This window comes from Cervus canadensis, chromosome 28 (genome assembly GCF_019320065.1).
Source record: "Cervus canadensis isolate Bull #8, Minnesota chromosome 28, ASM1932006v1, whole genome shotgun sequence".
Taxonomy (NCBI): domain Eukaryota; kingdom Metazoa; phylum Chordata; class Mammalia; order Artiodactyla; family Cervidae; genus Cervus; species Cervus canadensis.
Genome location: NC_057413.1, coordinates 31,010,072 through 31,023,870, shown reverse-complemented (window position 1 = coordinate 31,023,870; position 13,799 = coordinate 31,010,072). Strand labels below are relative to the sequence as shown.

At 36.4% G+C, this 13,799-nt stretch overlaps 1 protein-coding gene across 1 annotated transcript in view; it reads left to right on the top strand.

Annotated features, from left to right (window-relative positions):
* Positions 1-13,799, top strand: part of LOC122430107 (contactin-associated protein-like 3) — a 191,998-nt gene that overhangs the window by 161,155 nt on the left and 17,044 nt on the right. The window contains exons 14-15 of the mRNA XM_043450906.1: positions 3,279-3,435; positions 9,587-9,714. Coding sequence (XP_043306841.1) covers positions 3,279-3,435; positions 9,587-9,714 — 285 coding nt within the window. The remainder of the gene's footprint in view (positions 1-3,278; positions 3,436-9,586; positions 9,715-13,799) is intronic.

The window sequence follows — 13,799 nt, the reverse complement described above, 5'->3', positions numbered from 1 at the left end:
AAGAGTCGGACACGACTGAGCGACTTCACTTTCACTTTTCACTTTCATGCATTGGAGAAGGAAATGGCAGCCCACTCCAGTGTTCTTGCCTGGAGAATCCCAGGGACGGGGGAGCCTGGTGGGCTGCCGTCTATGGGGTCTCACAGAGTCGGACACAACTGAGCGACTTCACTTTCACTTTTCACTTTCACGCATTGGAGAAGGAAATGGCAGCCCACTCCAGTGTTCTTGCCTGGAGAATCCCAGGGACCGGGGAGCCTGGTGGGCTGCCATCCATGGGGTCTCACAGAGTCAGACATGACTGAAGTGACTTAGCAGCAGCAGCATTGGGTTTAGTGCTTACTGTTAGTTGATTGCTAACTAAATTGCTAATTAGATCTATTGCCAAATAGATCACTGAACTAAAATTCTACGTTCCCAGAAGAATGAGAAAGCTGCCTCCAGGAGAGTATTGTTTATGGGTTCTCTAACCAGGGAAAACAAGACAAAGACAGAGTAGCGTTGAAACCAACCACTAAAAAAGCCTTAAGACAAAGCCACCCCGTGAGCCAGGGAGCAAACTCATACACAGAAGCAGATGGTCTCGTCCAGAACCTGACATGACCCAGATTGCCAAAGGAGTCCCACCCGAGAGGCCAGTGTCTATTTGCCTGTGGTTACTCAATTGTTAGCCCTTTGTATGAATATGTACATTAGCACCACCACCACCACCACCAACAGGTATTTAAATGTGTATTTAATTGAGGCTAGGGGAAAAGATGGAAAGAGAAAAGACTTATAAACTTGATAAACACCTACTAAAGAAGCAAAATAAAGGACTTCATTAAATATACATGCTCAAGTTATTTGCATTTCTTATATGCTGCTGCTGGAGAATTTTTAGTGCAAACTTAATTTAAACAAATTCACTGCAGACCTACATATTTCCAGATGTGCTTAATTAAGGTTGAGATGAGGCAGGCAAATAGTGTTGCCTGATACACCTTAAAAGTTTGCACTAATTTGCTAGGTCTTATCAATAGACACAAATGAGCTTTGATGTTACACTTGTGTGGAAGGAGTGAAAACAACAAAGCCTGGGTCCCTCGTTGCTGCTGTTTTAGTTGCTAAGTCTTGTCTGACTCTGTGAAACCCCACAGACTGTAGCTCCCCAGGCTCCTCTGTCCATGGGATTTCCCAGGCAAGAAGTCTGGAACGGGTTACCATTTCCTTCTCCAGGGGATCTTCCCAACCCAGGGATCAAACCCGCATCTCCTGCATTGCAAATGGATTCTTTACACTGAACCTGGGTCCCTCATTAGATGGCTGCAATGTGAAAACAGCGCAAGGGGACTGCAGTATGGGAAGCAAGTAGCTTAGGAATTTTATAGGACAGACTGGGGACCATCAGTCACAATTCAGCCTTATCTCAAGAATTTTCCACCCTCATGTTCTCAGAAGTTATCAGGAGACCAAGTGGTGGTGGTAATCTCGAGAGGAGCTATAACAAGCCTGGGTTCTCAGAGCAGCGGCCCTCGTGTTGGTTTTGATTTCCAAGAGGGCTGGGGAGGAGCAGTGGGCCTAGGATCTCGCTCAGATCCTGGAACATTTTTCCTTCAGCATCTTTAAGGTCTCCGTGTTATAGATCGTTTCGGGGATATGATTACAGGTGGCTAAAGAGGAAGTTGTGTGACTGTGTTGACTTTAGGAAACCATTCCATCACCGTACTATGAATGCTTAAGGTCACTGAGGATGGTCGCAGTGGCTGGCGAGGACAGTGACCCATGGGCTAAAACAATTGAGAAAGTGGAGCTGTGAACCCTGGTCATTGCTGTCTTTCCTGTTCCTTTTCATTTCAGCCTCTAATTCTTCTTCATGTTATTCCTAATGCTTTCTTTTTTTTTTTTTTCCTAATGCTTTCTTATGCAAATTCTCTAGGTTACTCAAAGGAATTTTGAATGGAGCCACATACATTTTGTACCTTTAAGAACCCTTAATGGTTCTCATTTTAGAGAGAAAAATGTAAACACAGTTGTGCATTTGCATATAATGATTTCTTTGCTCTTCAGTCAATGAAAGAAGCTGTTGAATAATTACATTTTTAAGATGGAATTTTGAAAAATACCTATTAAATATTTATTAAATATTAAGCTGAAAAGATCTTCCACCTCCTAGAGATGTTTTCAACACATTTTAAAAAATGATGGTTGATATTGATTTCTTGGCGCACATCACACCCACTGGGCCCGCAGTGCATGGTAATGAATGCAGTCTATGTGTTTACAAGCTGGGAGGTTGTCAGCAGAAGCCAAAGTCTTATTGAATAGGGAGCCATAATGAGCAGTGACGATTGTAAGTTAGGAAGAAGCTGCTACAGATTCTTGGTGGGGGCCTGATGGGGACAACTTAAGAGTGAAAAGCACAGACTCTTGACAGATTTAATGTCAGTTCCATTCCCTGCTCCCCCCCTGGCCTGAATCTCTGTTTACCAGGGACTGTTTCCTCTCCACCTTCCTGTGTGCGCCACCTTCACTGAACATCCTCCTCCGGGTGCTCTATAATCCCACACTGGGGCTTCGGCAGCGTCTTCAGCATGAATAAACAATCTTGCAGAGCTGAGGCAGCCTCTGCTCCTGTCACTTAGGCATCGCACTGAGCAGTGGGTTTTGCTGAAGATCCACTCTGTAGTTGTCTCGGATTTGTCCAAACCAAAGACTCACTTCAGGCATGAAGAAGGCTGACTAGTGCCATTTCTTTAGTTTCCAGAGTAACCCATTTAGTATAAGTACATATTCCCAAGAAACTAAAGATATGCTAGGAAGTGCCAGTGTTTTTAGCTAATACATAAAGTGAAAGAATTCTGTATTTTGCATAACATGAAACATTTTAATGGCATTTTATTAATAGGATCGCAAACAGATTTTAGATTCAATGTATAAATTACTCTGGTTTCTATTTTGATGACAATTCTTTCTTGAACATTATTTCTGCAGAAATGATGTAATTGGAGTCCTCAAGAGAAATATGTAAACATCATGCTTGAATGAGTTAGGGACAATTTGCTCATTTTCTGATAAAAGAAAAAAAATGGTTAATGATGATATGACTTGACATTAAAGTATATATTTTTAAATAGTTGGGAGTCCTCCTAAAAATGATCCTATTGCAGAGTTAAAATATAAAATATACTTCTAAAAGTCTCTCTATGCTTTAAATAAAGAGGAGTAAAGGAATTATTTTGGGGAGGCAGGTAGTGGGGGTCAAAGTAGGTGTCACCTTTCTCATACTTGTCTTTCAGATGGAACCCCAGTGAGCTGGTGGGTTGGAAGAACCAATGAAACACACACTTACTGGGGAGGTTCTCAGCCTGATGCTCAAAAATGTACTTGTGGATTAGAGGGGGACTGCATTGATTCTCAATATTACTGCAACTGTGATGCTGACCAGAATGAATGGTGATTTCCATATAATTTCCCTGTGCAAACTGTAATTTTTTGTTGCTTAAACTGTGTACCTTAGGCAGACATTGGCCATGACAGTACAATAAAGAGAATAAATTAAAGTATGCCCTAGCAACTTAAAAGTATAAGCTGTGATGTGCATATAGTGTCATTAATCAGAAGCCTAAAATATTAGGTAGCTCTTTTTGTTTACTGGTGGATAACTAAGCATGTCTGTTCTATTTTTCTACTAAGACAAAATAGGAATGAATGTTTCCCATTCACTGAAAGTGAAATATAAGACTTCTTAAAGTTAATTCAGCTAATAAAATGACCAGGCCATGGATTATTTACTGACCTTCCTAAACTTCCCGCTGATTTCTTGAATGGCTACATAGGAGAAACCAGACAAGGCCTTGAGTCCATGAAAGAGAATACAGAGAACACAAAATTCTCCATGCAGCCGAAGGTCTCAGAAGGCTACAAACCCCAAAAAAGTGAATGAGGACAGATCTTCTAGTTAGCACTCTGAGTAGAAAAAAAAATTTTCCCTGAAAACTCATGTCTACAGACCTGCTCTCACACAGATTTGGTGCCCAAATTGACATAACTTGGATGGTCCTTAAATTGGTTAACATGGCCACAGGTTGGCAGCACCAGTGGCTCATCCTGAGATTACATGATATTCTCCCTGGAGACCCGCCATCCCCTTCACACAGGTCTCACAGGATTCCCATGATAAAACGCTACCAAACGTGGACTCACAATCCAGGGTTATACAACGCCAGAGGACACGACTGAGAGGCAGAAGAAACCCCAAAGAGTAGATCCAATGCCTAAAAATCTCAGATCAAGGATATATTAAAAACATAAGATAAAATAAATATGTGAGCTGCTCAAAAAATTAAAACGGAATTGAAACATGAGAATCTTCCTGTTAACAAAGAAGACTGTGATTTACAAAAGAACCAAGTGAATGCTTAGAAATGAATATATTAACATGTATATCAATATATATTAGAAATAAATATATTGTCATTAGTAATGACAATATTACTCAGTTTAAAACTTTTGGATCAAAAAAAAAATTAAAAAAAAAAAAAAAAACTTTTGGATCAGATATTAGTAGAAAAGGTGTGTAAATTAAATGACACACAAAATGAATGGAGAAAAATAAAATGGGACCTAGGAAAGTGGTGACACTGAAGAGTCATGTGAAGAAGATGGAACATGTGTGTGATTAAAGTGTCAGAAGAAAAGATTTGAGATATAATAACTAAAAGAGGCAGTACTCAACTAGCTGAGAAATTTCCAGATTGAGGAAATATTAAAACACCAAGCTAAAAGTAAATAAATAAAAGTAAATCTGTATCTAGACATCCATGGTGAAATCAAAGAACACTAAAGAGAATGTTTAAAGGAGGAGAAAGGAAAGGAAGACTCTGAAAGGAGAGACAGCCAGAGAGCTGACCTTCCCTGACCAGCCCAGAGCCCAGCCCACAGAGGGCGCAGCATGCCCCCTAGAGGGCAGGAGTGAGATGCCTGTCAAACTCCCGGTGTTTACCGAGCTGATATTTTAGGAAGTGCTATAAAATTAGCGCTATAAAATTATAGACAAACAACACTGGAGAAATTTACCAGCTGCAGACTCCACAAAAGGGATTTTTTTTTTAAAGCAAGCCATATTTTTTTAATCACAGGCCACTCAAAAGGTCTGTAGCATCTGTGAGATTTATTTAAACAGTTGCTAGGAAGAATTTGTTTTCTCAGTAAACACAGCAAACCTTAGACCAAGTTTTTTTGATCGAGTCTTTGACAGTGTTAACATTAACACATGAGACCATTTGCTTCATTATGATGGTCTCTAAGTTGACTGATTATACCAGCAACTCGTCAACCCATTAAGTATTGCAATGTTACCACACTTAAACATTTTAAAACTTCATGATCCTGTTTCTGCTATTTTTTGAAATTAAGACTTCAAAAAAAAAATACCCTCACGTAACCAGGACTATTTTTGACAAAACAAAATAGTGTAGAAATCTAAGTTCTCCCCCTACAGCTTTTTTTTTCCCCCCTACAGCTTTTAAGATGAAATTACACAAAAGGGGTTTTTAAGAATGGTTCTCAGAATGAAAGAAAGTGATATTACAAGGAAGGTTTCAGAAGCAGGAAGAAATATTGAGGAAAAAATTATAAACATAGAAGTGGAAAACATGTACTGATAACATATGACTATATGTGTGAAGTTGAAGCATAAGAAAGCAGTCAGATCCTATTAACAAAGATGATTGTGGTTTACAAAGGAGCTAAAAGACTGCTTAGAAATAAAAATATTGTTGAAATTTAAACTTGTTTTGTAAATATTTATTAGAATTAAATTGCTTAAAGTGTATATATTGAAATTTATATAACCCTTAAAGAATTGTTTCAATTCAGCAGAGGGAAGAAAGAAAAATGGGATTTTAAAAACTTAGTTAATGCAAAAGAAGATAGAGCGTGAGATTGAAAAAGAAGAGAAAGCAACAAGTCTGAGATAAAAATGTGTGAACAATCATGCACAATAAATGTGACAAAAATAACCATTTAGATCCAGATCTCATATTACATCTTGTTTGTACAAGTGGAAATATTGAAAGCAAAGAATTACCAGCTAAATATCACAAAGTCAGTAAATTTTAAAGGTTTTTCAGGTGGATTAAAATCACTGTTACTATATAATGATACTTCTTAATTTCACGAGAAAATTAACAATCCTAAATATGTATGCTTCCAATAAAAATGACTAGAAATATATATAGAAAAAACTTTGACAGAACTGAAAGAAGAAATTCACAAATCAACCATGATAAGAATATCTGTTTGTAATTGGTAATCGAACAAAAATTAGTAAGAACATAGAATGTTTTCAAATTAAGTTAACAGCTTGATTTGTTGGGAACATAAAATTATAGAACACATAATTTTCTCAAGCACATGTGGTGCATTTCTGCAAACTGATTTTCCCAATTTTTCATAAAGCAAAACTCAAAAACTTTTGGTGCATTTGTTATCCTATGGACAGTTTCTCTGATAGCAACGCAGTTAGGTTAGAAATGAATAATAGAAAGCTAAAAAATATATGTGAGTTAATTCAAAATCACAATTGGAAAGATTGGAAACAAGGAAATAAAGATTATATTACTCATAGAAAATACGGTTGTCAACAAAGGAAACCTAAGAGAACAAACAGAAATATTATTGAAATTAATGAGAGAACTTAGTAAGACTACTTACTGAATCATAGAATAACTGAATTCTTATCAAGAATGTGTTATTATGAGAAAGTCCTATAAACACCAGTTGCAAAAGCAACAAAATAGTAATGTATCTTGAAATAAAGTTAGCAAAAGTATGCAAGACTTTGATTAAAAAAAGACTTTATAAAACTTTATTATGAAAATCCAGAAGACCGAAATAAATGGAGACGTCATACCACTGCCATGAATAGGAAATCTAAGCATCTCTCCTCCAAATAAATTTCTCGATTCCATTTAATTCCAAACAAATGCTAAACATTTGTTTATTATTTTTAAGTATTGACAAAGTGGTTGTAAAACTTATTTTGGAAGAGAATGGTGCATAAATAACTAAGACGACTATGAAGATGAAAACAAGGTGGGGAGACCAGCCCTACCAGACATGAAGAAGTCTTAATGATCCCTCAGTAATTAATACAGCATGACTTTGCCAAAGGGGTGAGCCAGTAGGACAGCAAAACCCGATAAAGAGCTTGGAACGTTCAAAGTATGTGATTCTGGATGATGAAAGCTATAGTCAGCAGTCCCTCTTTCTCCCCAATGATTGTAACACTTAAAGTTGACACAGTATTTCTCCCCTGCAACATTCCCAACAACTCAGTGTTCTTAAAGCTCTATTATACCTCAAAAATATCTAATGACAAACAATAAACAGAATTTCTAAAGCATTAGACTCTCTGAAAAGAGTGACTTTGGAAATTCTCTTACTGAATGTTTAAAACTGTTGTGAGAAAATTTTTTGCCTAGAAATGCAATGTTTACAGATTTGGGGAAAAATTGAAAAGCAAGCAAAGTGAGATATAATCGTAAATTAGGCAGTTTTGAATGAGTCTGGTGACCATAGCGTTGCGAGTCGAGCACTCTGTGGCTGAGCGTGAGCACGCGCTGCTGACCATGCGTTACAGTACTCTGCATAAAGCATGGGCAGCTGGGGATGATCTATACTAATGAGGAATTTTGAAGTAAGAATTGTTTGAAATTTTCTCAGATTCAGGAAGGTACTTAATGATATTATCTACCTTAATGCACACTATTTGCATTATGATACTTTAAAGTTTCTTTTAGGTTTGTGAATGCATTGTCAGTGTTGAAAACAGAACTACAGTGTAGCTTTTTCCTATATTAGACAGTGTAGCTTTTAAAGGTTTCCTCAAAATTCAGTTTCTCAATGAAGAACTAATACACTTACATTTTTCCTCTAAGATATCTGTCAAAATAGCAGTCATAGGAATTAAAATATTTATTTGTAATGCTTACTGATATTTAATACCAGGAATTAATTTGGTGTGCTATTCCTATGTTTATAACAAAATAACTTTCCATACTGATCGCCCTGTAATTCAGTGGCACCTTCTAGCTTGTGATCCCAACAAAGCCGGGTATTTTGTGTTTAGGATGAAGCCCGTGTGCTTCTATCAGTAGCAGCCGCAGGGGCTTCCCCAGATAAAACCATGTGGCTTAATTCAGTCTGATTTTTTGAAGCAATTTGATTTTTAATATTTGTTTCTTCAATTTTAGGGTGTTTAGTTCCTATTTTTCATATCTTACCACATGCACTGCCAGTCACTGTGCTCAAATTTTTAAATAAAATAAAAATCTTAATAATTTTTAATTTTCCAATTTACAAGAATATTTTGATGCCTAACCGCACTGGAATGATTAACTATTAAGTTAGGAAGATTTTTTTTTTTTTTTTGCAGCAAAGCTGTGAGGTGACCTGCACTATTTTTGATAATGCTTCAACTTATATAAATACATATATAATTTGGAACAATTACTATATATATATATATATATATATATATATATGAGTGACTGGTGATTTTGTAATTGTTAAAAATGACAACTTGCTAGGTTCTACACAGAACAATTGACAAACCAGTATTTGTCCATAAATTAGAAGTACATATGTAATTGAAATATAAAATGAAAAACATGAACAGCTTACTGAAACCTTTCTACTTTGTCCAGAGAGGACATTGGCAGTACAAACAGCTTACCAACCAGGTCTTCTGGCTTCTGTTCCAGTCATTAAATTGTATTGAACCATAGATTTTAATATGTCCCCAAATAGTCACTTACATGATGATATTATTGTTATTTCTATTATTTATAACATCCACTAGGGTTCTGGGGGACACTGACAATGGGTTTTCTGTTCACTTCCCCAACACACAGGGCATGACTAACAGAGGATGTGTAATAAGTGTTTGTTGAATGAATGGATGGTGAAAATCATTGGCAAAACACTTTCCCATGCATTAGCCCATTTATTAATTTTAAGAATACATTGTATCATATCTTCATCATGGTTTTGAATCAGTATTTTGTTTTGATTTTGTTTTTAAATTTAAGGCTTCAACAAATAAGGAAATGTCTCATAACCACAGTAGGAATTTCTGAAACTTTTAATAAAAAAAAACAAGTTCCAAAAATTGAAAACCTATTTCTTGTCAGTCAGATGGTTTTGGTTTTTGTCTTTTGCTTTTTTTTTTTTTTTTAAATCAACGCAGACTGCTCTTGCGTCTGTAAATTTTACATTCCAGTATGACAGACTGGCTGAATTGCAAACAGCAATAAACTGCTTAATTGCATTGAAATGTAATTTCATGTCTGTTCCTATGACCACAATTTTGGACTTGCCTGCTTTCTTCTCTATGGCCCTGAAGATGAACAAAGGTCTCTGGTCCTCAGAAGACCTCATTCAGTACACTAGTATGTTTGTAAGTGTTCGGATGAGCTGTTTGATTTCCCTCCTGTTATATGTTTACAAATTTAGCTTAATACCCCTTGAACTGCAATAAAATGCTTTTACCTTTCTGTATATTATTAAAAATAATGTTAAGGTGGTTGTGTTTGTTTTCTAGGACCAGCAACACAGTAGTCCTTTCCCATAAGAAGTACCTGCCGGTTACTCAGGTTGTGATGAGAGGCAGAGGGCGGCCACATTCTGAAGCGGCTTATACACTGGGCCCTCTGCTCTGCTCAGGGGACAGTAAGTAGTGGCAACAGGAACTGCCTTGACCCTTGCTAATGTATTTCAGTGATTTATGAGAAATCTAACTGCCTGGGTTCATAGAATCACTGTCTATACTGATAATCTGTACTTCATTAGGAATGTATTAACCTATAATAAAATAAGTGTATGTTGCTAATATAATTGAGAAAAAGTACTACCTCTGGATCATGTGTTTTTTATATAGCATTTAGGGCTTCCCAGGTGGCGCTGGTGGTAAAGAACCCACCGGCCAATGCAGGAGACATAAGAGACGCGGGCTCAATCCTTGAGTTGGAAAGATCCCCTGGAAAAGGGCATGGCAATCGACTCCAGTACTCTTACCTGGAGAATTTTAATCCCATGGGCCTACAGTCCATAGGGTCGCAAAGAGTCAGACATGATTGAATGACCTGGTACACAGGCACGCATATAGAATCTACATCAGACTCTCCTGAAACACTCATGAAATTGTTTGAAATATCATGTAATTTGTTCAGCAAACATCCAATATGTACCTACTAAGTATAAGACATTTTGCTGAGGGCTGAAATGCCTGAAATTGGTGAAATAATGAGAAAATGAGAGGACAGAATCCATCAAGTGTATCTATGCATTAATGCCTTCTGGTAGTTCTTAATATTCACACTGGAAGCCTTGATGCTCTTAACTCCACTTACCCCTCCAACTGCACCTTAATTTCTTTCATATCCTTCACTGCCCCCAAATAACTGAAATAAAATGAGTTCTATCTTTAATTTCCCTACTTCTAGTCTCTCTTGAACATAAGACAGATATTCTCCTTCATTACTCCTCAGAAACTGGTTTTTCTAGGTCACGAATGAGAATTCAACATTGCTAAGTCCAATTCTTATTCTCTGATAAATATCTGAGTTGACCTGTCAGCAGCTTGGGAATTCTCCCATGATTCCTTGTTCTTTGAGTCACTTTCTTTACTTGGTAGCCAGCATACCACAAAATTCTGTTCTTTCCCTTCTTTCCCTAACCTTCTTCATCTTGCCAGTGGGATAGTGTTGGGGTTCCCCAAGGCTCTATTCTCTGCCCTCTTTCCTGTCTATTCTCCACTGGTGATCTTTTCCCATTGTCTCATGACTTTAAATACTGCACAGACAGGATTCATGAAGCAGTTATCTCAGGATGCTGGAAAGCAAACAGCAGCGGGGAACAGAAAGCAGAATTCACCATGCCCCTTCCTCCAATGCCTCTTAGCCATGGGATCACAAAGGGAGAGGGTTCCAGGGGAAGTCCTCTAGTCCTGACTGGAGGAGGGGACAAGGAACTCCTGTCAGTAAGCACAGGAATCTCATCCCTCTCACCCTTATCTCTGTTTTCTGAGGTTCCAGTTCCCGGGCAACCCCATGGCAACAGTGGCAGACTCATGTTACTTTTGTTTTCTTTCTCTGTTCCCCATCACTTGGCAATGGTTGTAGGTACAGGAACAGAAGTAAATAGGAAAGCACAATAAAGCAGGCTAAATAGAGCCCTAGTTTTCTGGCGATGTGGATGAAAAGAGAGCCCCAGGAAACTGGAAAGTATTGGAAGAACACAGAGAGGAAAGAGTTCAAAAAAGTGATGTTATAAGTTGTTTATGAAGTCCTGGGTTCACCTCTGAACTACATGTGCCTCAAACTGGTCTTAATTATAGACCAAGAAGTTGAGAATGAGTGAAGAAGCTACCACCCAGGACTCAGACTGGCCACTGTGTGGTGCAAAGGTGAGGCAGATCTGAAAAGTACTGCAAAAACTCTGAAAACTGGACTGCCATAGGAGCCACAGACCACAGAGGGAAGGTTGAAATGTGCGGGCAGATCATAACCAGGTCAACAGGACTGGAAAATAAAAATGTCAACATATTCCTTGAATTTAAACAAAGCTCCCAGTTTGTTAACATAGTATTGTAAATATCTAGGAAATAATCCAAAATTATTAGCATACAAAGAACCAGAAAAATCAGTTTGCATAAGAAAATGTAATCAGTAGATAACCAATAACACTGAGGTTAAAATTAACTGATAAAGACTTTAAAACAACTATTACACAAAACTGTAATGAATAACAAGAAATGCTTTTGAAACAAATAGAAAAAGAGAATGCTTCAATAAAGAAATAGGCTATATAAAGGAAGCTAAAAGAAAACTTTAAAACCTAGAAGTATAGCATTGGAACTAAAAGATGCACTGGATGGGCTAAGTAGAAGATTTGAGATGGAACAGCCAAGGGCCTTGAAGATAGATAAATAGAAATTATCTAATCTAAGCAAGAGAAAGAAAAAAATATTGAAAAAAATGAATAGGGTCTCAGGGGCCTGTGGGTTAATAATAAAAAATATAATATTCATGTAATTGAATTTCCAGAAGGAGAGGAAAAGTGTTGGTCCTGAAATAATATTTGAAAAGATAATGGCTGAAAACTTTCCAAGTTTGGTAAAAGAGAGACTGGGAAGTTGAATGAATCTGAAACAGGATAAACTCAAAGAAATTCACATCTAGACATATTGTAAGCAAACTGATGAAAACTAATGACAATGAGAGGAATTTTTTGAAAGCAGCCAGAGAGAATAATGATGCGCTGCCTGTAGGAAAACACCAATTCAGATGACAGTAAGTTTCTCATCAGAAATGTGGTGGCCAGAAGGAAATGGCAAGATATTTCTATTTTGAAAGTATTGTCAATTGATAATTCTGTGTTCAGCAAAAAGATCCTTCAGGAATGAAGGTAAAAGTTTTAAATATCTCCAATGAAAGAAAACCAAAAGCATTCATCACCAGGAAGCATCCTTTAAAAGAATTTCTAAAAAAAAAAAAAAAAAAAAAAGAAATCTAAAGGAAGGTTATTAGAAAGGAAATGGTATCAGAAGGAACTTTGGAACTTCAGGGATAAAACAATCAGCATTAGAAATGGTAAATACCTGTGGACTGAAAACACAACGCTATTTCATGGGGCTTTTATTTTATGTAGACATAATACAAGTAGCAACAACACCAACAGGAGTAGATAAGGGTCAAATTGTTTCCAAGGTTTTTGCAAATCACTTAACATGATTAAAATATAGATTTTAAGCAGACTGAGAAAGTAAGTATATTATTGTAATCCCTAAAAGAAACAATTAAGAATCTGCTACAGACAAATACAGATAGAATACTGGAAAGCATTTAAATAATCCAGAAGAAGGCAGAAAGGGGGAAACAGAAGAACGAGAACTAGGACAAATAGGAAAAAAATGATGAAATGAAGAACTGACGTATCAAAATTCGTATTTAATGTATGTGGTCTAAATAAACTCATAAAAGACTTTGTTATGACTCAACAGTATACTGTCTATAAGAAGTTCAATTCAAATATAATGACATAATAAAATAAAATGATGGAGAAAGATATACTGCACAAACACTGGAGTTTCTATATTAAAATTTTTACTTGAAAACAAAGTAAAGTAATAGATATAAAAAAGAACTAGAAGACCTAAGAATCTTAAATATGTATGCAAATAACTGAGCTTCAAAATACATAAAGCAAAATTTGACAGGATGGAAAGGAGAAATAGAGAAATGCATAATTATAATTAGAGTCTAATTCTCCTATCTCATTAATATATGGAACTAATAGAGGGAGAATTAGCAAGGATATAGAAGATCTGAATGACACCAGAAACCAACTGACATTTATAGAATACTCTACGAACAGTAAAATGCACATTCTTTGCAAATGCACATGAATCTTTAACCCAGAAACAGCATATTTTGTGTCATAAAACAAACCTTAGCAAATATCAAATAATTTAAATCATATAAAATGCATTCACTGACACAATCAAATTAAATTAGAAATAAATAAGAAAGATAGCAAGAAAATCTCCAAACACTTAGAAATTAAACCTCAGGTCCTTAAATAATACCTAAGTCAAAGACAAGGTCTCAATAGATCTGATAATACATTTTGAACTGAATAAAAATTAAAATACAGAATATCAAAATTTGTAGCATTAAATTTTGTTATAGCAGTGCTCAGAGGGATGTTTGCAACAATAAGTACTTATATTATTAAAGAAGTACTTATATTAATAA